This window comes from Nematostella vectensis, chromosome 5 (assembly GCF_932526225.1).
Source record: "Nematostella vectensis chromosome 5, jaNemVect1.1, whole genome shotgun sequence".
Classification (NCBI taxonomy): domain Eukaryota; kingdom Metazoa; phylum Cnidaria; class Anthozoa; order Actiniaria; family Edwardsiidae; genus Nematostella; species Nematostella vectensis.
Genome location: NC_064038.1, coordinates 6,690,395 through 6,714,272, shown reverse-complemented (window position 1 = coordinate 6,714,272; position 23,878 = coordinate 6,690,395). Strand labels below are relative to the sequence as shown.

Below are 23,878 nucleotides of genomic sequence, written 5' to 3'. Positions count from 1 at the left end.
ACTTTTTCAACCTTATGTTGATTTATAGCTTGTCTACAACACGCCTACGTAGGCCATCTAGTTTTTCTACAGCTTGTCTCTGTAGTCTTTCTAGTTATACCATATTCAGTTTGTAGTTTCCCATGATCCTTAATCTTCAAACAAAATATGTTTTGTAAATAAAAAATGTAAATAAAATATTATTCCATTTTAACTTAAACTTATTATGAACTAAATAAGTTCAATTTTCTTTTGTGGATACCAAGCTACAGCGATAGGGTTGAAAACGTAATGTGTTACCTTTCTTTGCGTCTTCGGGCCAATGGACGCAAAAACCAGAAGCGATAAATGCATAACCTACAGCTATAAATCCAGGTCGTCTTCCATCCAGTGTTCCAGAAAACTCGACCTGTACACGCAAAAAAAGTCAAGGAGAACACCTCACGGAGTAGCTAGAAAAGTTGAGTTGAGACATGAGGCGGGGCGAGGCGAGGCGAGGCGAGGTGAGGGCAAGACGATTTAAGACTTGGTGAGGCAAGGCGAGGCAAGGCAAGGCGAGGCGAGGCGAGGTGAGGTGAGGTGAGGTGAAGTGAGGTGAGGTGAGGTGAGGTGAGGTGAGGTGAGGTGAGGTGAGGTGAGGTGAGGTGAGGTGAGGTGAGGTGAGGTGAGGTGAGGTGAGGTGAAGTGAGGTGAGGTGAGGTGAGGTGAGGTGAGGTGAGGTGTAGTGAGGTGAGGTGAGGTGAGGTGAGGTGTAGTGAGGTGAGGTGAGGTGAGATAAGGCAAGAGTATTTGACGAGGTGAGGTGAGATTGAGGTGAGTGAGCGGATTATATACTGTACCTTGTAATCATGTATCCCCATTAAAGGTGTCTGTCCGTATCTCCACGTTTTGTCACTAGCATCATCCTCCCATACTGGAACCATGCTGCCATTGCCAACTTTCTGTGCTACTGAGAGTCGCTGTACTCCTGGTCCGTACATCATGTAGCGGAATCTAAGGCAAACACTCGAAGAATCCACTGACCTACTGAAATGTGGACCCACAAGTTTTGCGCTGAAGCTCTGGGTGAGTTTGTTATTGAAGCCACTTTGAAAAATTATCCTTTTTGCTAAAGATGAAAGAAACAAATAAACAAAATTCTCTTCATATTATTCTTATAATCTTCGTATTATTGTTATATGATAATCTTATATGATAATTTTCTACATTTATCTTAATTTGTGAGTTGAATAACCACTAATGAGAAATTGAAAAGAAATAAAAAAAATTGAATTGATGTGTGAAAATATCTTTAATAAAAAGTTTTAACCACAGCCACCCCACAACGTGTAGTTCAGCTCTAAAATATATATATTAGACGATATTAAGTTTCTGTCAAACACTTTGCGAACTTATTTAGTGATAGAAATGCTTCTCACAGCCAAGAAGTCATCAGCTTCAGCGTTTTCATCGTGGTGGCCATCGTCATTGGTATCTTTGTTGTTTTAAAGAAGGTCAGTCGAGCCGAAATTTAACACCCCAGCACAATACGGGGTCACACAAAGCATTTCATTTTGTCGGATAATTCAAGTTACTGAGGTATTTTCAATCAAAAATCGTCAGCAATGCATCAGACTTCATTTGTATGTTCAAGTGTAAACAATGTTGAAGTGGTGGTTCATCGTCTTCCTTTAAAAAACCTAGCTATCAACAGTTAGTCACTACGCATACCTGTACTATCAGTGCATTCTCGTCGCCTCTTCCTCCCGATATGTCCTTGAATATTGGCCAAAACCATAAACCACTCTCTGACGTCCCCGTGCTCTCCACCACACCCAAACGACATCCGTTTGATGGCCTCAGCCTTCAGGGTAGAGCTCCAGAGGTTAAAGCTACCAAGGGTGGAAAGGGTATCCTTTGCATTGTCCTCTGCTGGTCTGTGACCGATAACCAGGTCACCAAGAGCTTAAAAAATGGTGAAATATTTAACTATAGAGCTGTTGTGTAGTGTAAAAGTAACATTCGCGAAAAAAAAAAAAAGAAGGCTTCAAATGTGGCCAACTTAACACGTTATAGATGACGCCTGAGGACTGATCAACGCATTGCTTGCAAGCAATGTTAAAAGTTGATGAGCTAATGTTCACTGGCTAACATTCCTGATGTTCTATCACCACCCCTCCCCCAACTACTTTAGTCTTCCGCGCAGCTGTTCTTATTGCCGGTCAATAAACCATATATATATATATATATGGAAATGACCAGTAGGGGCGTGGCTGCGCTCCCAAATTTTCATAATGTTTCTGTATTGTGCCCCCTTCCAATATTTCGAGGCCTGCCACGGCTCTGATAAAAATATATGTTGATTTCGGGTTAGGGGTATCGTATTGAGAAAACTGAGCCTTAGCTTTTTCAAGACCGGAACAAGGTCACAGTTCTTCCCATTAAAGCCCAACCAAAGGAATGGTAAATGATAATAACCTGGGACTCTAGCGTAGTAGCCAGGGTAGACAACACCGGCCTTTTTGCCATCGATGTAGATCACTACGGGTTTTCCTAGCCCCGCCCAAACAAAACACACCATGTGCCAAGCGCCATCAACTATGTTAGTTGGGACGGCCCTGGAAGACATGGAAATTAACTACGTTAGTTTGTTTGACGATCGGAGATGTGAAAAGTAACTAGGTTAGTTCATGCGGCCCTGGGGAATATGGAAATTGACTTACGTTAGTTTGTGTGACAATGGGATGTGGAAATGGATAAGACATTGTTGGTGATAGACGATGTGTCAAAGAATTTACTGTGTTAGTTGGAAATGGAAGGCGTTTTATGGTAAACAAGTGTAACAAAGTGTGTATTGTCAAAGTTGACTGGATAATTTCAGTTTTCTTTGGAGCTTTGTGTTATCCGGAATTCACTTGTTTGTAGAGCCTTGGCTTGTATTGGAGCAACTGTTCTTCCCCTCCCCTCTCCCTCCAGGAGTGTTAGAATTATGAGGATTATAGGTGAAAGTGTCGCCTGCCCCCAGAATATCCAGGGAAATGAAAGAGGCATGCCCCTTAAATCAAAACTTTAACCCTTTCTCCCCTCCCCTGCTCTCCAGTAGAGTTTCAAAGAAAATATGAGAGAAAAGCGGTTTCTTCCACGAGTAAAATACCAGAAATGACAGAGGATTGAACACTTTAACTCTTACCCCACTTGAGAACCGATTTTAAACATCAACCAGTCCAACACATCAACCACGAACTCTAAAGTTGTAGCCATTTCTGTCTTTGTTTTATACTCCACATAGAATCCCTGATAAAAGGATTTGATCCAGAAACACATTGAGAATTCAAGCAGTCTTGGCATCTTAGTGAATTGGATTATCCCTGGCGAGTAACGGTGGAAGGTGACCTGGAAATCTCCAGAATCTTCTGGTTCTGTAAGAAAGCAAAACAGCGCAAAGCTAGAAGAGCATTGTAAAGAAGCATTAACGCCACGAAAAAGACGAATGCTACAACATCTAGAGCATCAAATCAGTAGAGCAGTGAAGCACCTTTAGACTGGGTGTCATTCATCTTCCAATTGTACTCATCGATGTAGTTCTTGTAACTCGCTGTGGCGTTGTAATCTGAGGCTACCCATAGACCGGAAGTATCATTGTAGACGTTCTTCCAGCCGCACCACTCAAGGTCAAGGTCACACGTCACATTGTGCTTTGTACTGTCTTCTTTCCAAGGGATTGGCTCACAAAGGTCACGTGACAGCTCGATGTTGTCGATGTTGAGCTGTGCATAGCTGTCCTCATAAGGATGTAATCCAACTATAGCAATCTAAGGATAACGTTAAGAAAAGGTGTTTAGCAGAGCATGCTGACATGCGGTAGCTCGGTAGTCTAGACGGGGCCAACGGGCAGGCAGATGGACGAACGGATACACAAACAAATAGACAGACAGACGGATAGACGGACGGACGGATACTAAGACTGACAAAGAGACAGACAGATTGACGGACGGACGGATACACAGACGAATAGACCGACAGACGGACCGACAGACGGACGGACGGATACACAGACGAACAGGCAGACGGAAGGACGGATACACAGACGAACAGACAGACAGACGAATACACAGACAGACGGATAGACGGACAGACACACAGATGGAAGGATAAGCCTACGGTCGGATACACAGAAAAAGAATATCACCTTGATGTTCCTGAGGTGCTGTGGTATGGGGGATTGTAGGAATCTCCACTGATGTGCAGAGCTCACAATGACAGTTAATACTGTGTTGTTATACGGTGTTTCCAATACGACGTACATAGTTGGTAAAAGCCATGGCTGCAATAAATCACTGTGGAGGTCATACCAGAGACGCAAGCACTTCCACTTAAAGCCTTTTTGATTGAATAGCGGCGAAGTGAGATTCTTGAAGCTCGAACCCGAAACCGGTAACAGGCTGATGTGGTGTTCTGTTGGAAAATGTAATTAAAAATATAATGATTTTAAAATTTATTTTTGTATGATATGATAAAAATGCACTGGTATCTTTGTATGACAGCTACGGTGTTTCGCAAGCTCTAATAAGTTGGTTGCCTCTGCATGCCCGCACGATCTGCTCATATGAAGAAACCGTTGTCGTTTTAAGGGTCTGGTACCGAAGAATTTTAGTTTCTTTTCAGAGGCTTTCTCCATTGAATAAAGATGGTCACATTCACTGTTTTTCTCTTCTGAATACAATTTATAAAGTTTGCGAAGCACCTGCGATACGGCAGCCTTAAAAATGACAAGAATCGTGCAGGTCTTTCCAAATAAGGAATATATTAGTTTCCTTATAAGGAAGTGACCGAGTATGGGAAAAACGGCAATTTTTGGCTAAATTTTCTTGATATGCAGAAACAACGCAGCAGCTTGCGATGAAAATCTTCCTCAAAACGTATGTATGATCAGGCTCGTAGCAGGGGTTGGGGCACTAGGGGCACGTCCCCCCCAATTTTTCCACTGTGCCCCTAATATTAATGTTTCTGTATCATGACCCCCTGATCTACGGCACTGATGATAAATATGTTATTGACCTTAATTGCCTGTAGGCCTTACGGGAGCTTATGGAGATTCGAACCCCTACCATTTCTCCAGTCCGAGTGTAAAATTGCCCAATCTTTATGCCCTGTCCAACCACACATCCCGTCCTCAAAGTCGCAGTCCATTGATCCTAAGTCAGGTAAAAACAAAACAAAAACACTATATACAACACAACACTTTCACACAATTATACTCTCATCAGCATCAAATTTCCTTACGTTGTTTCGCGATTGTTTTGCAAGATCCCCGTATTACCGTCATGTCATCCAAAGCAATGTCCCCTTTATTTCCATTGGTCGTCGTAGCTTCTATGATAAACTGAAAACGCATTTAAAACATGTACTCATGGGACAGCTAAAACTAATGTTCTTGCCCGAGGCAAACGAAAACTTGCCAGAAGAAAACCCCTCACTTTACTTTCCCGAAGCAAATATTCGGCAACAATGTCCGAAAGAAACACAGTTGATCAATTTGCCAAGAAGCTAACACATTTGATAAATTTGCCCTCCAAAACTTGTCCGAGTAAAACAGCCCGATTATCTTGCCCGAATAGTCAAGTTTCGAATTCCACCCTACTTGCCTGATGGACATATAAGGAAGAAGAATGCAAGCCTCGGTTTCGGCCAAAGCGTTCGCATGGGGAAATCATGAACAAATTCAGTTCAGCTTGAAGTATTGTTAGATCTATGTGACCTACCAAGAACCACTGGATCAGTTACAGGCCGTCTATCCGGCCATTATCCACCCCCTATTTTGAAATCCTGGATCCGCACCTGCCATCGATTAATAAATGGCCAAAGTAGAACTAGAAACAGGACTGTCAGTCATCCTCAATTAAAGCCGATCTTATACCCGAAACTATCAACTTACCCGAAACTATTAACTTACCCGAAACTCTTCCGCGCTCTTCAGTGCAATCTGCCCATATCTCCAGACATCGCCCTTGTCCCCACGCTGTTCCCATACCAAGGTTGCTGTCGTATTCGATGTGATAATCACTCGAAGGCTCCCTATGTGTCTTCCATACATGTGATACCAGAACTGAAGGCAGACAGTTTCATTTGCATCAAGAACACCGCTGACCAGCCGTGCAGCCTCATCTTGCTTGTGCCCCGATGCTTCGATGTAGAGATACGAACCTTTATCTGAAAGGGTGCTGTGGTCATTGCTCGGCCCAGTTTTCTCTGTCGGGGTCTTACCAGACCCGAGGGACCACTTGAGACCGGACGTCTCATCAAGGGTCATACCACACAAGCCATTCTCAAACTTACAACGAGCTGAAAACAGAAGCAGACTTGTCGGTCCGGCGACAACTGTTATACTGACAATTATACTGCTTAGAATTGTAAGGCGCTCGCGTTCCCTGTGGGCCTAACCCACAATGCGGCCGTGGATGGGGGGTCGTCTTCTTTGGTGTTATGAAATATAGCACGTAAACGGTCCGCTCTAAGTGTTGAATATTTTTCACGTGACATTCATTATCCACATACGTACTGAGCAAGGGCTTGCATTTCCGTTCCTCCTCGTTGACCTGAGTGATATCAATATTCCTCCGACAGCCAAGATTATTTAAACTACAGTTTGCGTATTCTGAAAAAAAAAAGCTATCTGATTCAAAATAAGATCGTTTAACTATTACTCCTTCGCTCTATTTCTGTCCTGCTTCTCCAATCTACCTTCGTTTTTTTATAATTTTTATTTATTTCTTCGCCCAGGTTATCATATGCTCAGCAATAGTAAAAATGCATTAACTACATTAACTTTTTACAGGCCTCTACCCGGCCTGTACAGGCCTGTACCCATACAAAACGGCCGAAAGTCCACTTTCGGTTCTCATTAGACGTGCTATTTGTAGACAAAAGTATAAAGCATAAGCTAGATTATGGTATGTAGCCAAATCCGACAGCGACAATAAATTTCCCGTGGAGATGATACAAAGGCATAAAAAAATCCTTTTTTGTTCTTTCGGGGGTGGTCAGATTTTTATCAGAGAACTCCCTCCCTCCCCTCCCCCCCGGAAAAATTAGGTCAACTTATTCGTATATCTGAATTAGGAAAGGAAATAAGGAAATATAATAAGGAAAGGAAGTATAGAAATTTATTGGTTGAAACCCATTTAACGTTATGTAAAGTTATATGGTACCAATAAAACATCATCGTCATCATCATTTCGCACCACCCCCCCCCCCCCCCCCTCCTAAGAATCTTGGGTACGGGCATGACTTTGGCAATGCTACACTGTGATTTCTAGTAGAATACATAGTATATCTTGAATCGTTACTTAGTGTTATGCTTTGAATCAATTTTGCAATATTTAACAATGATTAAAGAAAAAAAAATTATCAGTGATAATGAATGGTGTCTCATTGTCAACACAAATTACAAAACGTCTAAAATGCAGTGGTAGTCCTTACCGCAGATAGCTGGATTATCGGTGAAACCTGGACAAAGTTGCTGAGCTCTACACGTAGAACTCCAACGGATGCAACCACCACCGACACACTGGAACTCATCACCAGAGCTGCACTCACGATCTTTGAATACATTAGTGAGAAGCTATCGGTTCGATGTTCATAACGAACATTCCATAGGGTTATTTATGAATATTGTCGTTTTTTTCATGGGCATGCTTACTTCGGTAAGCTTGAATTTTTGCATAGAGGTTCCTTATGTTATGTAAACCAACATATAAAAATGTGGTTTTTTTTTCATCTCGCCTTCGAGATATGAGGCTTGAAGTGCAATTTTTAAATGTTCAAAGTATGAATTCTCCTTGTTTTTAGGGAGAAGTCGGGCTCTTATAAAAAATTAAGCCAACTTTGCTCGCTAATATCTAAATTTTATATTTTCTATATATTTTAAAATTTGAATTTAAGCTTTTGGTCAGATGAACTCCATGTATGCGGAAATTTAAGCTTATATATTGAGAATTGGAAGATTTAATGCCATTTTTTGCTCTGTCCATGGGCATATATAAAACTAAAAAATTCGTGACGAAAAAGCAGTCGCTTGGTCGTATCCAGAAACCTTTAAACCCCAATCCACATACTGATATCCGGACTAATTATGTTTCTAAACGAAATGCAAACAAAACTAACAATTTGATATGCAAGTTCGAGTTTTTCCCTGTTCTTAAATAAAAACAGTTCAATAAAACTTACGGCAGTTCCTCTCGTCCGCGTTATCACTGCAATCATTCTCGTTGTTGCAGAGTGCAGTAGTGGGAATACACTCCCCACTTGGGCATAAAAACATATTTGAAGGGCAACTGCAGTGTTTCTCGTCCGAGCCATCCAGACACGCCTTGTCGCCATCGCAGAGCAGTCCTCGCTTGACGCACTGGCCGTTCTCACATCCAAACTCGTCCTCAAGGCATTCATGACCTGAAAAAAGGTTGCAAAGGCAATGTTGCCGCCTTTACGAGCTACGCTTACTTTGTAGTTAAGATGAGATTTTCGCTTAGAAGCACGAATCATTGGTATTTATTAGTTTGCAACAGCCAACTCGAGCGGGAAACTTGTCCACTGCTATCCTGGAGGAATTGGTTATGGGGAAAAGATGTATAGGAAGGCAGAGGAGATGTTGGTTAGACGACATCAGAGATTGGACTGGCATGTCTGGGCCCATGTGCTCCGCCATTGCCCATGACAGCGATTTGGCTCAATCTTTGTAAGAACCCCAGAGGCAAGGCAAGGCAACAGCCCACGTTTTACATTGTCTTACGTAACCATCCGGCCTACCTGGTAAGGCGAATGGTGGCTGTACGGCACAACGCCCGGTGATAAACACGATCTCAGCAATCGCTACTCGCACATCAGTGTTTTGCGAGGCCCATGCTGTGAATACAACCTGTAAAAGTCACAAAGAGTGCCTGTTTACAGAACAATCAAATCAACTGAAACAATTCGGCCCTATGACTATGCCCGCATTACGAACGTGGTTGAGCGCACTATGACGTCACGAAGGACGCATCTTTAAACGAACTGGAAACCATTATGGCACTAGCTATAATGCGACCATCATGACCGAACTATGAGTGTACTGACGCAACCGCAGAATGCGCACGCTTTATTTGGTCTACTCTCACCCCATAGCATTAGCCTCACTGTCGGCAGACCTCGAAGATACTATGATCGCAATGTGACCGCACTTTGGCCTCACAATGGACCGCAGATAAATTTATCGTTAACGCACTAGAAATCTACTCATATGCTCCGATGCATTTTACCAGAACTTTACCGCACAGTGACTTAATTATGTTTGCAGTATGAGCACAGACTGACTATAATGACAATTAAAACAAATTTTTACCGCTTTTTTTACCTCTTACCTTACTACTTGGCTCGCCACTCCACGAAACTTGCCCTTCATTCCAACTGTTCCCATGGAAACCGGACAGATTCCAGACCGGATGGACATGATTGTCTATCTGCAACTGAATCACGAGGTGCCCGTCCGAAGTGTTGCCCATGTGGTATGAGAACTTAAGGCAGACACCGATGTTGCGCTGGAATGGTTGCCATGGTAACGATTGCGTTTTCATGGTAACACGATCTTGAGCATCGGTGAAAGCAAAGTAATCTAAAAATGGAAAACAGTATTAGAGAAAATAATGATAATAATAAAAGCTAGAATTGATATTATCAACAGGATAATTCTAAACTTTCAGTGGGTTAGGTTTCTGCCCATCTTACGTTTGCCGTCCAAAGGTTGCTTTCCGCTTGCCAATTTCCATTTATAAGCACCCCCATTTTTCCATCCACAGAAGTTCTTGGAGAAAAAGCACTTCTCGAGAACAGTTGCTAGAACAAACAAAATTGATAAATTCAAAAGTTATAAAGGATATTGATTTGACCGCGAAAAACTTTTGGTGATAAAACAATTGCCCTTAACATTTCCTTTGATGTTTTTTTTACCTTTTCCTTTATTGGGGAAACATGCAGACAGGGCCGTAGCAGGGGGTGGGGCAAGGGGGGCATGTGCCCCCCCCCCCACCAAATATTCTAAAAAAATCACAAGAAAAAGACAGATACTTGAGGGGAAAAACTTACATTTCATTTCCAGTGTCCCAACACTTATCAACTCTTTCATCACGGTTTCATTCGCGAAAGAGTATTCAACCTGAAAAAGTAAAAAAGCATCTATAATCATATCTACATCACAAGGCTTGAATTGAGGGAAAGAAGCAAGCAATGGTTGGAAGAGGGGGTTGAAAGAAATAATCCCGCGCCATCCAATAATAATAAAACCATCACCGTTATTTGAATAAAGGATTGAAATTTAAAATGAGGATTAAAATGGAGAACCAGAACAGAGTAGCAAAATAAGCCAACGTATCGGACGTTTATTCAGTCCTTCTTAGGGCGACTTTAAATCGTCATAACAATCAGCGTGGCATGGCGAGAGCTGATCAAGCTATACTATATCTCGAGGCCTGCTACTGTCTACCGCTCTGGAAAGAAACGATCTTCGGCGAACGTTTGCTAAATCAAGCTAGTTCCTGATTGCCTACCAAAGCGGAGTAGTTCCCAGGCTGCAGGCATTCTCCGTATCTTACGCCAAATCTCGTCTTATTGCACGTCATTGGTGCTTTTTCATTCAGGACAAACCGCTGGCCGTTTAACAAGAGTACAATGTGCATCGGGCAGTTGGGGCAGTACACGCCATCACAGCAATAAAGGAAGTCTCCTGAAAATTATGTAATGAAATACAAGCTGATCTTGTGTGTCTTCACCTAAAACTCTCTCATACGCCACAGCACTATAGTGGACAATATGGTCAGGGTAACGTGACTAAACATAGAAGCATTTACAAAAAATAATATAATAAAATAACAAAGATTTCTCAGCAAGAAATACTGGAGGCTCTCTCAATTTCTAAAAATTAGTGGATTGAAACATGATTACACTTAAGATTGTTTTAAAATTCGAGCAAAGTTAGTGGGTTGCGGTTTGAATTATTGTTATTAAAAGTAAAAAATAAATACAATTTTGGTGTTTTTTGAAAGATACGAAAATAAGGCAAAACGATGTTAGTGCCCTTTAAAAACAATTTTGATTAAAACCCAAATAAAAAAGACAATTTTATATATTGTTTGTATTATAATTTGAGAAAACTTCAACATTCATGTGTCTCCTTGGTAATTGTTTGGCGGTATATACTGCTTGTTTGCACATGAGCCTCAAAGGAATCATCTCAAAGAAAAGGCTGTGAGGTCTGTGAACACTTTTAGTAACAATATTTTTGGGGGTGAATTGCTCGAATCTCTAAATCAACCTGTCTTCGTAACTGAATATAGTTTCGTCACCAGTGGTATAAAAGCTTAAGAAGCACGCAAAAAACGACAAATTCTCCCCGCATATTTGTAAAACTTTTGTGCCTGTGCGTCTTGGATATTCCTAAATGTTTTAATTCCTCACCAAAAATATTAACGTCAGATCCAACCGGTTCTGATATCCAGCCATTATTGCCAAAAGAAACCTCGAACTGTCTCTTTCCTGTAAGCGAAAATAGGTATTTAAAACAACCCTTATCCGTCTGAACAACATTCACATCCAAAACCATAGCAAGTTGACAGGTCTAAAGTGTCTAGAGTGTTACAAAGTGCGTCAGTTATTACAAAGTGCGTCAGGTTTTACAAAGTACGTCAATCATTAAAAAGTGCGTCAGGTATTACAAAGTGCGTCCGGTATTACCAAGTGCGTCAGGTATTACAAAGTGCGTCAGGTATTACAAAGTGCGTTAGGTATTACAAAGTGCGTTAGGTATTACAAAGTGCGTCAGTTATTACAAAGTACGTCAGGTATTAAAAAGTGCGTCAGTTATTACAAAGTGCGTCAGATGGGGTATTTCAAATTGTTGGGTATTTTGTATCGTCAGGTATCTTAATGTGCATTATAGGCTAAGTGAGCAATGCTGTTTTTTTTTTCAACAACATGGGTGCCGTTTGCAACGCGGTGCTGAGGACTTGAGCAGTATACCTGGAAGCTGAGAATAAAGCCTTTCTCCTGGGATCGGTAGCTCGTATTTTCCGGATGCGAGTCGCATCCCGACACTAAGATGGTCAGAGACAATGCCTTCTCTCATGTAAGCTTGCAATTTGTAGAAGAAACAGTGGTGGAGAAACACTGGGACTGAAACCTGGCTGGGATACCTATAATTAAACAATAGTTTGGGTGAGTGGAGTTTAAAGAACTCGTCGCATTATGAAATTAAGAAAGGAAAATAACGCAAAACAGGTGTGGCAAAAAAGAAAAAGAACTTGCGTATAAATTACCTCAGGACCAATTGTTATAGACACAAGAATATCAAATATTAAAAACGGAAGAATAGCAAGGGTCAAAATGATTTGAAAAAACAATTTCAAGTTCAAAAGCATCGTCGCCTCAGTTGCTTCATACTTTTTCAGAGAATCAATGGTTTAACGGATCAATGAATTGATAGAAAAGAGGACTTTAAAATAAGCAAAACCAATAGTATGAAAAATAGGACTCGAACACGCCAAACTACTTTAAAATTCTTTCAACAGAATGTGAGGCTTTATCTCATGCAAAAATATCCTAAATATTATTTATTTATAAGAAAATATGATAACGGTAGGGCAATTGTTCTTTTATCAAGTAATTTGCAATCGATGCTGATCGAATAGGGAACAAAAAAAAGAACACCCCCGACGGGACTCGAACCCGCAACCTTCGGCTTAGGAGGCCGACGTCATATCCATTAAACTACGGAGGCTTGTACCGTTTTCACAGAATAAATAATGCCCTCTTCAACAGGAGAAGAGTAAGTAAGAAATGAAAAAAAAAAAAACTTCATAAGAGAAAGAGAAATCAGGGAAATGAAAATGGAATCATATTACGGAGGAATGATAGTTCGATTATCAAGCGGTGCATTTTGTAAAGCTAGCAAGGTTTTGCTATCAATGCTGTTCGAAAAGGGAACAAAAAAGAACACCCCCGACGGGACTCGAACACGCAACCTTCGGCTTAGGAGGCCGACGTCATATCCATTAGACTACGGAGGCTTGTACCGTTTTCAGAGAACAAATAATGTCCTTATCAACATAAGAAGAGTGAGTAAGAAATGAAAAAGTTCATAAGTGAAAGCGAATACAGGGAAATGAAAATGGAATCAGATTACCGAGGGAGGACAGTTTTATTATCAAGCAGTGCATTTTGTAAAGCTAGCTAGATTATTAATGCTGATCGAAAAGGGAACAAATAAGAACAACCCCGACGGGACTCGAACCCGCAACCTTCGGCTTAGGAGGCCGACGTCATATCATTAGTCTACGGAGGGTTGTACCGTTTTCACAGAACAAATAATGCCCTCTTCAACATGAGAAGAGTGAGTAAAAAAAGAAAAAGTTCATAAGTGAAAGCAAATACTGGGAAATGAAAATGGAATAAGATTACCGAGGGATGACTGTTCGATGATTATCAAGCAGTGCATTTTGTAGAGCTAGCTAGGTTTTGCTATCAATGCTGTTCGAAAAGGGAACAAAAAAGAACACCCCTGACGGGACTCGAACCCGCAACCTTCGGCTTAGGAGGCCGACGTCATATCCATTAGACTACGGAGGCTTGTACCGTTTTCAGAGAACAAATAATGCCCTTTTCAACATAAGAAGAGTAAGTAAGAAATGAAAAAGTTCATAAGTGAAAGCGAATACTGGGAAATGAAAATGGAATAAGATTACCGAGGGATGACTGTTCGATGATTATCAAGCATTGCATTTTGTAGAACTAGCTAGGTTTTGCTATCGATGCTGTTCGAAAAGGGAACAAAAATGAACACCCCCGACGGGACTCGAACCCGCAACCTTCGGCTTAGGAGGCTGACGTCATATCCATTAGACTACGGAGGCTTGTACCGTTTTCACAGAACAAATAATGTCCTTTTCAACATAAGAAGAGTGAATAAGAAATGAAAAAGTTCATAAGTGAACGCGAATATAGGGAACTGAAAATGGAATAAGATTATCGAGGGACGACTGTTCGATTATTAAGCAGTGCATTTTGTAGAGCTAGGTAGGCTTTGCTATCAACGGTGATCGAAAAGAGAACAAAAAAAGAACACCCACGACGGGACTCGAACCCGCAACCTTAGGCTTTGGAGGCTGACGTCATATCCATTAGACTACGGAGGCTTGTACCGTTTTCAGAGAACAAATAATGTCCTTTTCAACATAAGAAGAGTGAATAAGAAATGAAAAAGTTCATAAGTGAAAGCGAATACAGGGAAATGAAAATGGAATCAGATTACCGAGGGAGGACAGTTTTATTATCAAGCAGTGCATTTTGTAGAGCTAGCTAGATTATTAATGCTGATCGAAAAGGGAACAAATAAGAACACCCCCGACGGGACTAGAACCCGCAACCTTCGGCTTAGGAGGCCGACGTCATATCCATTAGTCTACGGAGGGTTGTACCGTTTTCACAGAACAAATAATGCCCTCTTCAACATGAGAAGAGTGAGTAAAAAAAGAAAAAGTTCATAAGTGAAAGCAAATACTGGGAAATGAAAATGGAATAAGATTACCGAGGGATGACTGTTCGATGATTATCAAGCAGTGCATTTTGTAGAGCTAGCTAGGTTTTGCTATCAATGCTGTTCGAAAAGGGAACAAAAAAGAACACCCCTGACGGGACTCGAACCAGCAACCTTCGGCTTAGGAGGCCGACGTCATATCCATTAGACTACGGAGGCTTGTACCGTTTTCAGAGAACAAATAATGCCCTTTTCAACATAAGAAGAGTGAGTAAGAAATGAAAAAGTTCATAAGTGAAAGCGAATACTGGGAAATGAAAATGGAATAAGATTACCGAGGGATGACTGTTCGATGATTATCAAGCATTGCATTTTGTAGAACTAGCTAGGTTTTGCTATCGATGCTGTTCGAAAAGGGAACAAAAATGAACACCCCCGACGGGACTCGAACCCGCAACCTTCGGCTTAGGAGGCTGACGTCATATCCATTAGACTACGGAGGCTTGTACCGTTTTCACAGAACAAATAATGTCCTTTTCAACATAAGAAGAGTGAATAAGAAATGAAAAAGTTCATAAGTGAACGCGAATATAGGGAACTGAAAATGGAATAAGATTATCGAGGGACGACTGTTCGATTATTAAGCAGTGCATTTTGTAGAGCTAGGTAGGCTTTGCTATCAACGGTGATCGAAAAGAGAACAAAAAAAGAACACCCACGACGGGACTCGAACCCGCAACCTTAGGCTTAGGAGGCCGACGTCATATCCATTAGACTTTGGCACAGAATAAATAATGCCCTGGCGTCATATCCATTAGACGTTGGCACAGAATAAATAATGCCCTCTTCAATAGGAGAAGAGTGAGTAGAAATTAAAAGAAACTTTATGAAAGAAAGAGAATACAGGGAAATGAAAATGGAATCAGATTACCGAGGGATGACTGTTCGATGATTATCAAGCAGTGCATTTTGTAGAGCTAGGTAGGCTTTGCTATCAACGGTGATCGAAAAGGGAACAAAAAAAGAACACCCACGACGGGACTCGAACCTGCAACCTTCGGCTTAGGAGGCCGACGTCATATCCATTAGACTACGGAGTCTTGTACCGTTTTTACAGAACAAATAATGCCCTCTTCAACATGAGAAGAGTAAGTAAGAAATGAAAAAAAAAACTTCATAAGAGAAAGAGAAATCAGGGAAATGAAAATGGAATCATATTACGGAGGAATAATAGTTCGATTATCAAGCAGTGCATTTTGTAGAGCTAGCTAGATTATAATATCAATGCTGATCGAAAAGGGAACAAAAAAGAACACCCCCGACGGGACTTGAACCCGCAACCTTCGGCTTAGGAGGCCGACGTCATATCCATTAGACTACGGATGCTTGTATCGTTTTCACAGAACAAATAATGTCCTTATCAACATAAGAAGAGTGAGTAAGAAATGAAAAAGTTCATAAGTGAAAGCGAATACTGGGAAATAAAAAAGGAATAAGATTACCGAGGGATGACTGTTCGATGAATATCAAGCAGTGCATTTTGTAGAGCTAGCTAGGTTTTGCTATCAATGCTGATCGAAAAGGGAACAAAAAAGAACACCCCCGACGTGATTCGAACCCGCAACCTTCGGCTTAGCAGGACGACGTCATATTCATTAGACTACTGAGGCTTGAAAGTTTTCACAGAACAAATAATGCCCTTTTCAACATGAGAAGAGTGAGTAGGAAATGAAAAAGTTCATAAGTGAAGGCGAATACAGGGAACTGAAAATGGAATAAGATTATCGAGGGACGACTGTTCGATTATTAAGCAGTGCATTTTGTAGAGCTAGGTAGGCTTTGCTATCAACGGTGATCGAAAAGGGAACAAAAAAAGAACACCCACGACGGGACTCGTACCCGCAACCTTCGGATTAGGAGGCCGACGTCATATCCATTAGACTACGGAGGCTTGTACCGTTTTCACAGAACAAGTAATGTCCTTATCAACATAAGAAGAGTGAGTAAGAAATGAAAAAGTTCATAAGTGAAAGCGAATACTGGGAAATAAAAAAAGGAATAAGATTACCGAGGGATGACTGTTCGATGAATATCAAGCAGTGCATTTTGTAGAGCTAGCTAGGTTTTGCTATCAATGCTGATCGAAAAGGGAACAATAAAGAACACCCCCGACGTGATTCGAACCCGCAACCTTCGGCTTAGCAGGACGACGTCATATTCATTAGACTACTGAGGCTTGACCGTTTTCACAGAACAAATAATGCCCTTTTCAACATGAGAAGAGTGAGTAGGAAATGAAAAAGTTCATAAGTGAAAGCGAATACAGGGAACTGAAAATGGAATAAGATTATCGAGGGACGACTGTTCGATTATTAAGCAGTGCATTTTGTAGAGCTAGGTAGGCTTTGCTATCAACGGTGATCTAAAAGGGAACAAAAAAAGAACACCCACGACGGGACTCGAACCCGCAACCTTCGGCTTAGGAGGACGACGTCATATCCAATAGACTACGGAGGCTTGTACTGTTTTCACAGAACAAATAATGCCCTTATCAACATGAGAAGAGTGAGTAAGAAATAGAAAAAAACTTCATAAGAGAAAGAGAAAGCAGGGAAATGAAAATGGAATCATATCACGGAGGAATAATAGTTCGATTATCAAGCAGTACATTTTGTAGAGAAGGCTTGATTTTGCTATAAATGCTAATCGAAAAGGAAACAAAGAAGAACACCCCTGGCTGGACTCGAACCCGCAACCTTCGTCTTAGGCCGCCGTTGTCATATCCATTAGACTACGGAGGCTTGTAACGTTTTCACAGAACAAATAATGCCCTATTCAACATGAGAAGAGTGAGTAAGAAATAAAAAAGTTCATAAGTGAACGCGAATACATTGAACTGAAAATGGAATAAGATTATCGAGGGACGACTGTTCGATTATTAAGTAGTGCATTTTGTAGAGCTAGCTAGATGATTATAATTTCAATGCTGATCGAAAAGGGAACAAGTAAGAACACCCCCGACGGGACTCGAACCCGCAACCTTCGGCTTAGGAGGCCGACGTCATATCCATTAGACTACGGAGGCTTGTACCGTTTTCAAAGAACAAATAATGCCCTCTTCAACATGAGAAGAGTGAGTAGAAATTAAAAGAAACTTTATGAGAGAAAGAGAATACAGGGAAATGAAAATGGAATCAGATTACCGAGGGACGACTGTTCGATGATTATCAAGCAGTGCATTTTGTAGAGCTAGCTAGATTATAATATCAATGCTGATCGAAAAGGGAACAAAAAAGAACACCCCCGACGGGACTTGAACCCGCAACCTTCGGCTTAGGAGGCCGACGTCATATCCATTAGACTACGGAGGCTTGTACCGTTTTTACAGAACAAATAATGCCATCTTCAACATGAGAAGAGTAAGTAAGAGTTGAAAAAAGATTATAAGTGAAAGCGAATACAGGGAAATGAAAATGGAATCAGATTACCGAGGGACGACTGTTCGATGATTATCAAGCAGTGCATTTTGTAGAGCTAGCTAGATTATAATATCAATGCTGATCAAAAAGGGAACAAAAAAGAACACCCCCGACGGGACTTGAACCCGCAACCTTCGGCTTAGGAGGCCGACGTCATATCCATTAGACTACGGAGGCTTGTACCGTTTTTACAGAACAAATAATGCCCTCTTCAACATGAGAAGAGTGAGTAGAAATTAAAAGAAATTTCATGAGAGAAAGAGAATACAGGGAAATGAAAATGGAATCAGATTACCGAGGGAGGACTGTTAGATTATCAACAGTGCATTTTGTAGAGCTAACTAGATTTTGCTTTCAATGCTGATCGAAAAGGGAACAAAAAAAGAACACCCCCGACGGGACTCGAACCCGCAACCTTCGGCTTAGGAGGCCGACGTAATATCCATTAGACTACGGAGACTTGTACCGTTTTCACAGAACAAACAATGCCCTCTTCAACATGAGAAGAGTGAGTAGAAATTAAAAGAAACTTTATGAGAGAAAGAGAATACAGGAAAATGAAAATGGAATCAGATTATCGAGGGACGACTGTTCGATTATTAAGCAGTGCATTTTGTAGAGCTAGGTAGGCTTTGCTATCAACGGTGATCGAAAAGGGAACAAAAAAAGAACACCCCCGACGGGACTCGAACCCGCAACCTTCGGCTTAGGAGGCCGACGTCATATCCATTAGACTACGGAGGCTTGTACAGTTTTTACAGAACAAATAATGCCCTCTTCAACATGAGAAGAGTGAGTAGAAATTAAAAGAAATTTCATGAGAGAAAGAGAATACAGGGAAATGAAAATGGAATCAGATTACCGAGGGAGGACTGTTAGATTATCAACAGTGCATTTTGTAGAGCTAACTAGATTTTGCTTTCAATGCTGATCGAAAAGGGAACAAAAAAAGAACACCCTCGACGGGACTCGAACCCGCAACCTTCGGCTTAGGAGGCCGACGTAATATCCATTAGACTACGGAGACTTGTACCGTTTTCACAGAACAAACAATGCCCTCTTCAACATGAGAAGAGTGAGTAGAAATTAAAAGAAACTTTATGAGAGAAAGAGAATACAGGAAAATGAAAATGGAATCAGATTATCGAGGGACGACTGTTCGATTATTAAGCAGTGCATTTTGTAGAGCTAGGTAGGCTTTGCTATCAACGGTGATCGAAAAGGGAACAAAAAAAGAACACCCCCGACGGGACTCGAACCCGCAACCTTCGGCTTAGGAGGCCGACGTCATATCCATTAGACTACGGAGGCTTGTACCGTTTTTACAGAAGAAATAATGCCCTCTTCAACATGAGAAGAGTAAGTAAGAAATGAAAAAAAAAACTTCATAAGAGAAAGAGAATACAGGGAAACGAAAATGGAATCAGATTACCGAGGGACGACTGTTCGATGATTATCAAGCAGTACATTTTGTATAGCTAGCTAGATTAAAATATCAATGCTGATCGAAAAGGGAACAAAAAATAACACCCCCGACGGGACTTGAACCCGCAACCTTTGGATTAGGAGGCCGACGTCATATCCATTAGACTACGGAGGCTTGTACCGTTTTTACAGAACAAATAATGCCCTCTTCAACATGAGAAGAGTGAGTAGAAATTAAAAGAAATTTCATGAGAGAAAGAGAATACAGGGAAATGAAAATGGAATCAGATTACCGAGGGAGGACTGTTAGATTATCAACAGTGCATTTTGTAGAGCTAACTAGATTTTGCTTTCAATGCTGATCGAAAAGGGAACAAAAAAAGAACACCCCCGACGGGACTCGAACCCGGAACCTTAGGCTTAGGAGGCTGGCGTTATATCCATTAGACTACGGAGCCTTGTACCGTTTTCACAAAACAAATAATGTCCTCTTCAACATGAGAAGAGTGAGTAGAAATGAAAAGAAACTTCATGAGAGAAAGAGAATACAGGGAAATGAAAATGGAATCAGATTACAGCGGGATGACTGTTCCATTATCAAGCAGTGCATTTGGTAGAGCAGACTTGATTTTGCTATCAATGCTGATCGAAAAGGGAACAAATAAAGAACACCCCCGACGGGACTCGAACCCGCAACCTTCGGCTTAGGAGGCCGACGTCATATCCATTAGACTACGAAGGCTTGTACCGTTATCAGAGAACAAATAATGTCCTCTTCAACATAAGAAGAGTGAGTAAGAAATAAAAAAGTTCATAAGTGAACGCGAATACATTGAACTGAAAATGGAATAAGATTATCGAGGGACGACTGTCCGATTATTAAGCAGTGCATTTTGTAGAGCTAGCTAGATGATTATAATTTCAATGTTGATCGAAAAGGGAACAAATAAGAACACCCCCGACGGGACTCGAACCCGCAACCTTCGGCTTAGGAGGCTGGCGTCATATCCATTAGACTACGGAGGCTTGTACCGTTTTCACAAAACAAATAATGTCCTCTTCAACAAGAGAAGAGTGAGTAGAAATGAAAAGAAACTTCATGAGAGAAAGAGAATACAGGGAAATGAAAATGGAATCAGATTACCGCGGGATGACTGTTCCATTATCATGCAGTGCATTTTGTAGAGCAGACTTGATTTTGCTACCAATGCTGATCGAAAAGGGAACAAATAAAGAACACCCCCGACGGGACTCGAACCCGCAACCTTCGGCTTAGGAGGCCGACGTCATATCCATTAGACTACGGAGGCTTGTACCGTTTTCACAGAACAAATAATGCCCTCTTCAAACAGTGAACAGGAAAATGAAAATGGGAGAAGATTACCGAGGGACAACTTTTCGATGATTATCATGCAGTACATTTTGTAGAGCTAGCTAGGTTTTGCTATCAATGCTGATCGAAAAGGGAACAAAAAAGAACGACGGGACTCGAACCCGCAACCTTCGGCTTAGGAGGCCGACGTCATATCCATTAGACTACGGAGGCTTGTACCGTTCTCAAAGAACAAATAATGTCCTCTTCAACATAAGAAGAGTGAGTAAGAAATAAAAAAGTTCATAAGTGAACGCGAATACATTGAACTGAAAATGGAATAAGATTATCGAGGGACGACTGTCCGATTATTAAGCAGTGCATTTTGTAGAGCTAGCTAGATGATTATAATTTCAATGCTGATCGAAAAGGGAACAAATAAGAACACCCCCGACGGGACTCGAACCCGCAACCTTCGGCTTAGGAGGCCGACGTCATAACCATTAGACAACGGAGGCTTGTACCGTTTGCACAGAATAAATAATGCCCTCTTCAACATGAGAAGAGTGAGTAGAAATTAAAAGAAACTTTATGAGAGAAAGGGAATACAGGGAAATGAAAATGGAATAAGATTACCGAGGGATGACTGTTCCATTATCAAGCAGTGCATTTTGTAGAGCTAGCTAGATTATCAATGCTGACCGAAAAGGGAACAAATAAGAACATCCGCGACGGGACTCGAACCCGCAACCTTCGGTTTAGGAGGCTGACGTCATATCCATTAGACTACGGAGGCTTGTACCGTTTTCACAAAACAAATAATGTCCTCTTCAACATGAGAAGAGTGAGTAGAAATGAAAAGAAACTTCATGAGAGAAAGAGAATACAGGGAAATGAAAATGGAATCAGATTACCGCGGGATGACTGTTCCATTATCAAGCAGTGCATTTTGTAGAGCAGACTTGATTTTGCTATCAATGCTGATCAAATAGGTAACAAATAAAGAACACCTCGACGGGACTCGAACCCGCAACCTTCGGCTTAGGAGGCCGACGTCATATCCATTAGACTACGGAGGCTTGTACCGGTTGCACAGAATAAATAATGCCCTCTTTAACATGAGAAGAGTAAGTAAGAGTTGAAAAAAGATTACAAGTGAAAGCGAATACAGGGAAATGAAAATGGGAGAAGATTTTCGAGGGACAACTGTTCGATGATTATCAAGCAGTGCATTTTGTAGAGCTAGCTAGGTTTTGCTATCAATGCTGATTGATAAGGAAACAAAAATGAACACCCCCGACGGGACTCGAACCCGCAACCTTCGGCTTAGGAGGCCGACGTCATATCCATTAGACTACGGAGGCTTGTACCGTTTTCAGAGAACAAATAATGTCCTTTTCAACATGAGAAGAGTGAGTAAGAAATGAAAAAGTTCGTAAATGAAAGCGAATATAGGGAGATGAAAATGGAATAAGATTATCGAGGGACGACTGTTCGATTATCAAGCAGTGCATTTTGTAGAGATAGCTAGAATATAATATCAATTCTGCTCGAAAAGGGAACAAATACGAACACCCCTGACGGGACTCAAACCAACAACCTTCGTCTTAGGCCGCAGTTGTCATATCCATTAGACTACGGAGGCTTGTACCGTTTTCACAGAACAAATAATGCCCTCTTCAACATGAGAAGAGTAAGTAAGAGTTGAAAAAAGATTATAAGTTAAAGCGAATACAGGGAAATGAAAATGGGAGAAGAGTACCGGGGGACAACTGTTTGATGATTATCAAGGAGTGCATTTTGTAGAGCTAGCTAGGTTTTGCTATCAATGATGATTGATAAGGAAACAAAAATGAACACCCCCGACGGGACTCGAACCCGCAACCTTCGGCTTAGGAGGCTGACGTCATATCCATTAGACTACGGAGGCTTGTACCGTTTTCACAGAATAAATAATGACCTCTTCAACATGAGAAGAGTGAGTAAGAAATGAAAAAAAAAAAAAACTTCATAAGAGAAAGAGAAATGAAAATGGAATCAGATTACCGAGGGATGACTGTTCGATTATTATCAAGCAGTGCATTTTGTAGAGCTAGCTAGGTTTTGCTATCAATGCTGTTCGAAAAGGGAACAAAAAAGAACACCCCTGACGGGACTCGAACCCGCAACCTTCGGCTTAGGAGGCCGACGTCATATCCATTAGACTACGGAGGCTTGTACCGTTTTCAGAGAACAAATAATGCCCTTTTCAACATAAGAAGAGTAAGTAAGAAATGAAAAAGTTCATAAGTGAAAGCGAATACTGGGAAATGAAAATGGAATAAGATTACCGAGGGATGACTGTTCGATGATTATCAAGCATTGCATTTTGTAGAACTAGCTAGGTTTTGCTATCGATGCTGTTCGAAAAGGGAACAAAAATGAACACCCCCGACGGGACTCGAACCCGCAACCTTCGGCTTAGGAGGCTGACGTCATATCCATTAGACTACGGAGGCTTGTACCGTTTTCACAGAACAAATAATGTCCTTTTCAACATAAGAAGAGTGAATAAGAAATGAAAAAGTTCATAAGTGAACGCGAATATAGGGAACTGAAAATGGAATAAGATTATCGAGGGACGACTGTTCGATTATTAAGCAGTGCATTTTGTAGAGCTAGGTAGGCTTTGCTATCAACGGTGATCGAAAAGAGAACAAAAAAAGAACACCCACGACGGGACTCGAACCCGCAACCTTAGGCTTTGGAGGCTGACGTCATATCCATTAGACTACGGAGGCTTGTACCGTTTTCAGAGAACAAATAATGTCCTTTTCAACATAAGAAGAGTGAATAAGAAATGAAAAAGTTCATAAGTGAAAGCGAATACAGGGAAATGAAAATGGAATCAGATTACCGAGGGAGGACAGTTTTATTATCAAGCAGTGCATTTTGTAGAGCTAGCTAGATTATTAATGCTGATCGAAAAGGGAACAAATAAGAACACCCCCGACGGGACTTGAACCCGCAACCTTCGGTTTAGGAGGCCGACGTCATATCCATTAGACTACGGATGCTTGTATCGTTTTCACAGAACAAATAATGTCCTTATCAACATAAGAAGAGTGAGTAAGAAATGAAAAAGTTCATAAGTGAAAGCGAATACTG

General features: G+C 41.2%; 1 protein-coding gene and 24 non-coding genes across 28 annotated transcripts in view; all 25 read right to left on the bottom strand.

Moving 5' to 3' along the window:
- Window positions 1–23,878, bottom strand: part of LOC5504590 — a 114,506-nt gene that overhangs the window by 30,875 nt on the left and 59,753 nt on the right. For all 4 annotated transcript variants that reach the window (XM_048727877.1, XM_048727878.1, XM_048727880.1 and 1 more), the window contains exons 20-39: window positions 12,004–12,176; window positions 11,443–11,520; window positions 10,536–10,711; window positions 10,075–10,144; window positions 9,718–9,825; window positions 9,354–9,604; window positions 8,764–8,872; window positions 8,185–8,406; window positions 7,438–7,557; window positions 6,518–6,613; window positions 5,912–6,300; window positions 5,242–5,341; window positions 5,067–5,153; window positions 4,148–4,413; window positions 3,494–3,770; window positions 3,149–3,377; window positions 2,437–2,576; window positions 1,690–1,923; window positions 819–1,087; window positions 280–388 (exon numbers count right to left, since the gene is read on the bottom strand). In XM_048727877.1, the coding sequence (XP_048583834.1) occupies window positions 280–388; window positions 819–1,087; window positions 1,690–1,923; window positions 2,437–2,576; window positions 3,149–3,377; window positions 3,494–3,770; window positions 4,148–4,413; window positions 5,067–5,153; window positions 5,242–5,341; window positions 5,912–6,300; window positions 6,518–6,613; window positions 7,438–7,557; window positions 8,185–8,406; window positions 8,764–8,872; window positions 9,354–9,604; window positions 9,718–9,825; window positions 10,075–10,144; window positions 10,536–10,711; window positions 11,443–11,520; window positions 12,004–12,176 (3,503 nt within the window). The remainder of the gene's footprint in view (window positions 1–279; window positions 389–818; window positions 1,088–1,689; window positions 1,924–2,436; window positions 2,577–3,148; window positions 3,378–3,493; window positions 3,771–4,147; window positions 4,414–5,066; window positions 5,154–5,241; window positions 5,342–5,911; window positions 6,301–6,517; window positions 6,614–7,437; window positions 7,558–8,184; window positions 8,407–8,763; window positions 8,873–9,353; window positions 9,605–9,717; window positions 9,826–10,074; window positions 10,145–10,535; window positions 10,712–11,442; window positions 11,521–12,003; window positions 12,177–23,878) is intronic.
- On the bottom strand, window positions 12,688–12,760 carry Trnar-ccu. Its single transcript has one exon. It is a non-coding gene; the product is annotated as a tRNA-Arg (tRNA).
- Window positions 12,977–13,049, bottom strand: Trnar-ccu. Its single transcript has one exon. It is a non-coding gene; the product is annotated as a tRNA-Arg (tRNA).
- Trnar-ccu lies at window positions 13,536–13,608 on the bottom strand. The gene has a single exon. It is a non-coding gene; the product is annotated as a tRNA-Arg (tRNA).
- On the bottom strand, window positions 13,820–13,892 carry Trnar-ccu. Its single transcript has one exon. It is a non-coding gene; the product is annotated as a tRNA-Arg (tRNA).
- Trnar-ccu lies at window positions 14,662–14,734 on the bottom strand. Its single transcript has one exon. It is a non-coding gene; the product is annotated as a tRNA-Arg (tRNA).
- Window positions 14,946–15,018, bottom strand: Trnar-ccu. The gene has a single exon. It is a non-coding gene; the product is annotated as a tRNA-Arg (tRNA).
- On the bottom strand, window positions 15,829–15,901 carry Trnar-ccu. Its single transcript has one exon. It is a non-coding gene; the product is annotated as a tRNA-Arg (tRNA).
- Window positions 17,528–17,600, bottom strand: Trnar-ccg. Its single transcript has one exon. It is a non-coding gene; the product is annotated as a tRNA-Arg (tRNA).
- Trnar-ccu lies at window positions 17,814–17,886 on the bottom strand. Its single transcript has one exon. It is a non-coding gene; the product is annotated as a tRNA-Arg (tRNA).
- Window positions 18,099–18,171, bottom strand: Trnar-ccu. The gene has a single exon. It is a non-coding gene; the product is annotated as a tRNA-Arg (tRNA).
- Window positions 18,382–18,454, bottom strand: Trnar-ccu. The gene has a single exon. It is a non-coding gene; the product is annotated as a tRNA-Arg (tRNA).
- Window positions 18,666–18,738, bottom strand: Trnar-ccu. The gene has a single exon. It is a non-coding gene; the product is annotated as a tRNA-Arg (tRNA).
- Window positions 19,233–19,305, bottom strand: Trnar-ccu. The gene has a single exon. It is a non-coding gene; the product is annotated as a tRNA-Arg (tRNA).
- Trnar-ccu lies at window positions 19,522–19,594 on the bottom strand. The gene has a single exon. It is a non-coding gene; the product is annotated as a tRNA-Arg (tRNA).
- On the bottom strand, window positions 20,089–20,161 carry Trnar-ccu. Its single transcript has one exon. It is a non-coding gene; the product is annotated as a tRNA-Arg (tRNA).
- On the bottom strand, window positions 20,373–20,445 carry Trnar-ccu. The gene has a single exon. It is a non-coding gene; the product is annotated as a tRNA-Arg (tRNA).
- Trnar-ccu lies at window positions 20,657–20,729 on the bottom strand. Its single transcript has one exon. It is a non-coding gene; the product is annotated as a tRNA-Arg (tRNA).
- Trnar-ccu lies at window positions 21,177–21,249 on the bottom strand. The gene has a single exon. It is a non-coding gene; the product is annotated as a tRNA-Arg (tRNA).
- Trnar-ccg lies at window positions 21,738–21,811 on the bottom strand. The gene has a single exon. It is a non-coding gene; the product is annotated as a tRNA-Arg (tRNA).
- Window positions 22,023–22,095, bottom strand: Trnar-ccu. The gene has a single exon. It is a non-coding gene; the product is annotated as a tRNA-Arg (tRNA).
- Trnar-ccu lies at window positions 22,589–22,661 on the bottom strand. The gene has a single exon. It is a non-coding gene; the product is annotated as a tRNA-Arg (tRNA).
- Trnar-ccu lies at window positions 22,873–22,945 on the bottom strand. The gene has a single exon. It is a non-coding gene; the product is annotated as a tRNA-Arg (tRNA).
- On the bottom strand, window positions 23,157–23,229 carry Trnar-ccu. Its single transcript has one exon. It is a non-coding gene; the product is annotated as a tRNA-Arg (tRNA).
- Trnar-ccu lies at window positions 23,715–23,787 on the bottom strand. Its single transcript has one exon. It is a non-coding gene; the product is annotated as a tRNA-Arg (tRNA).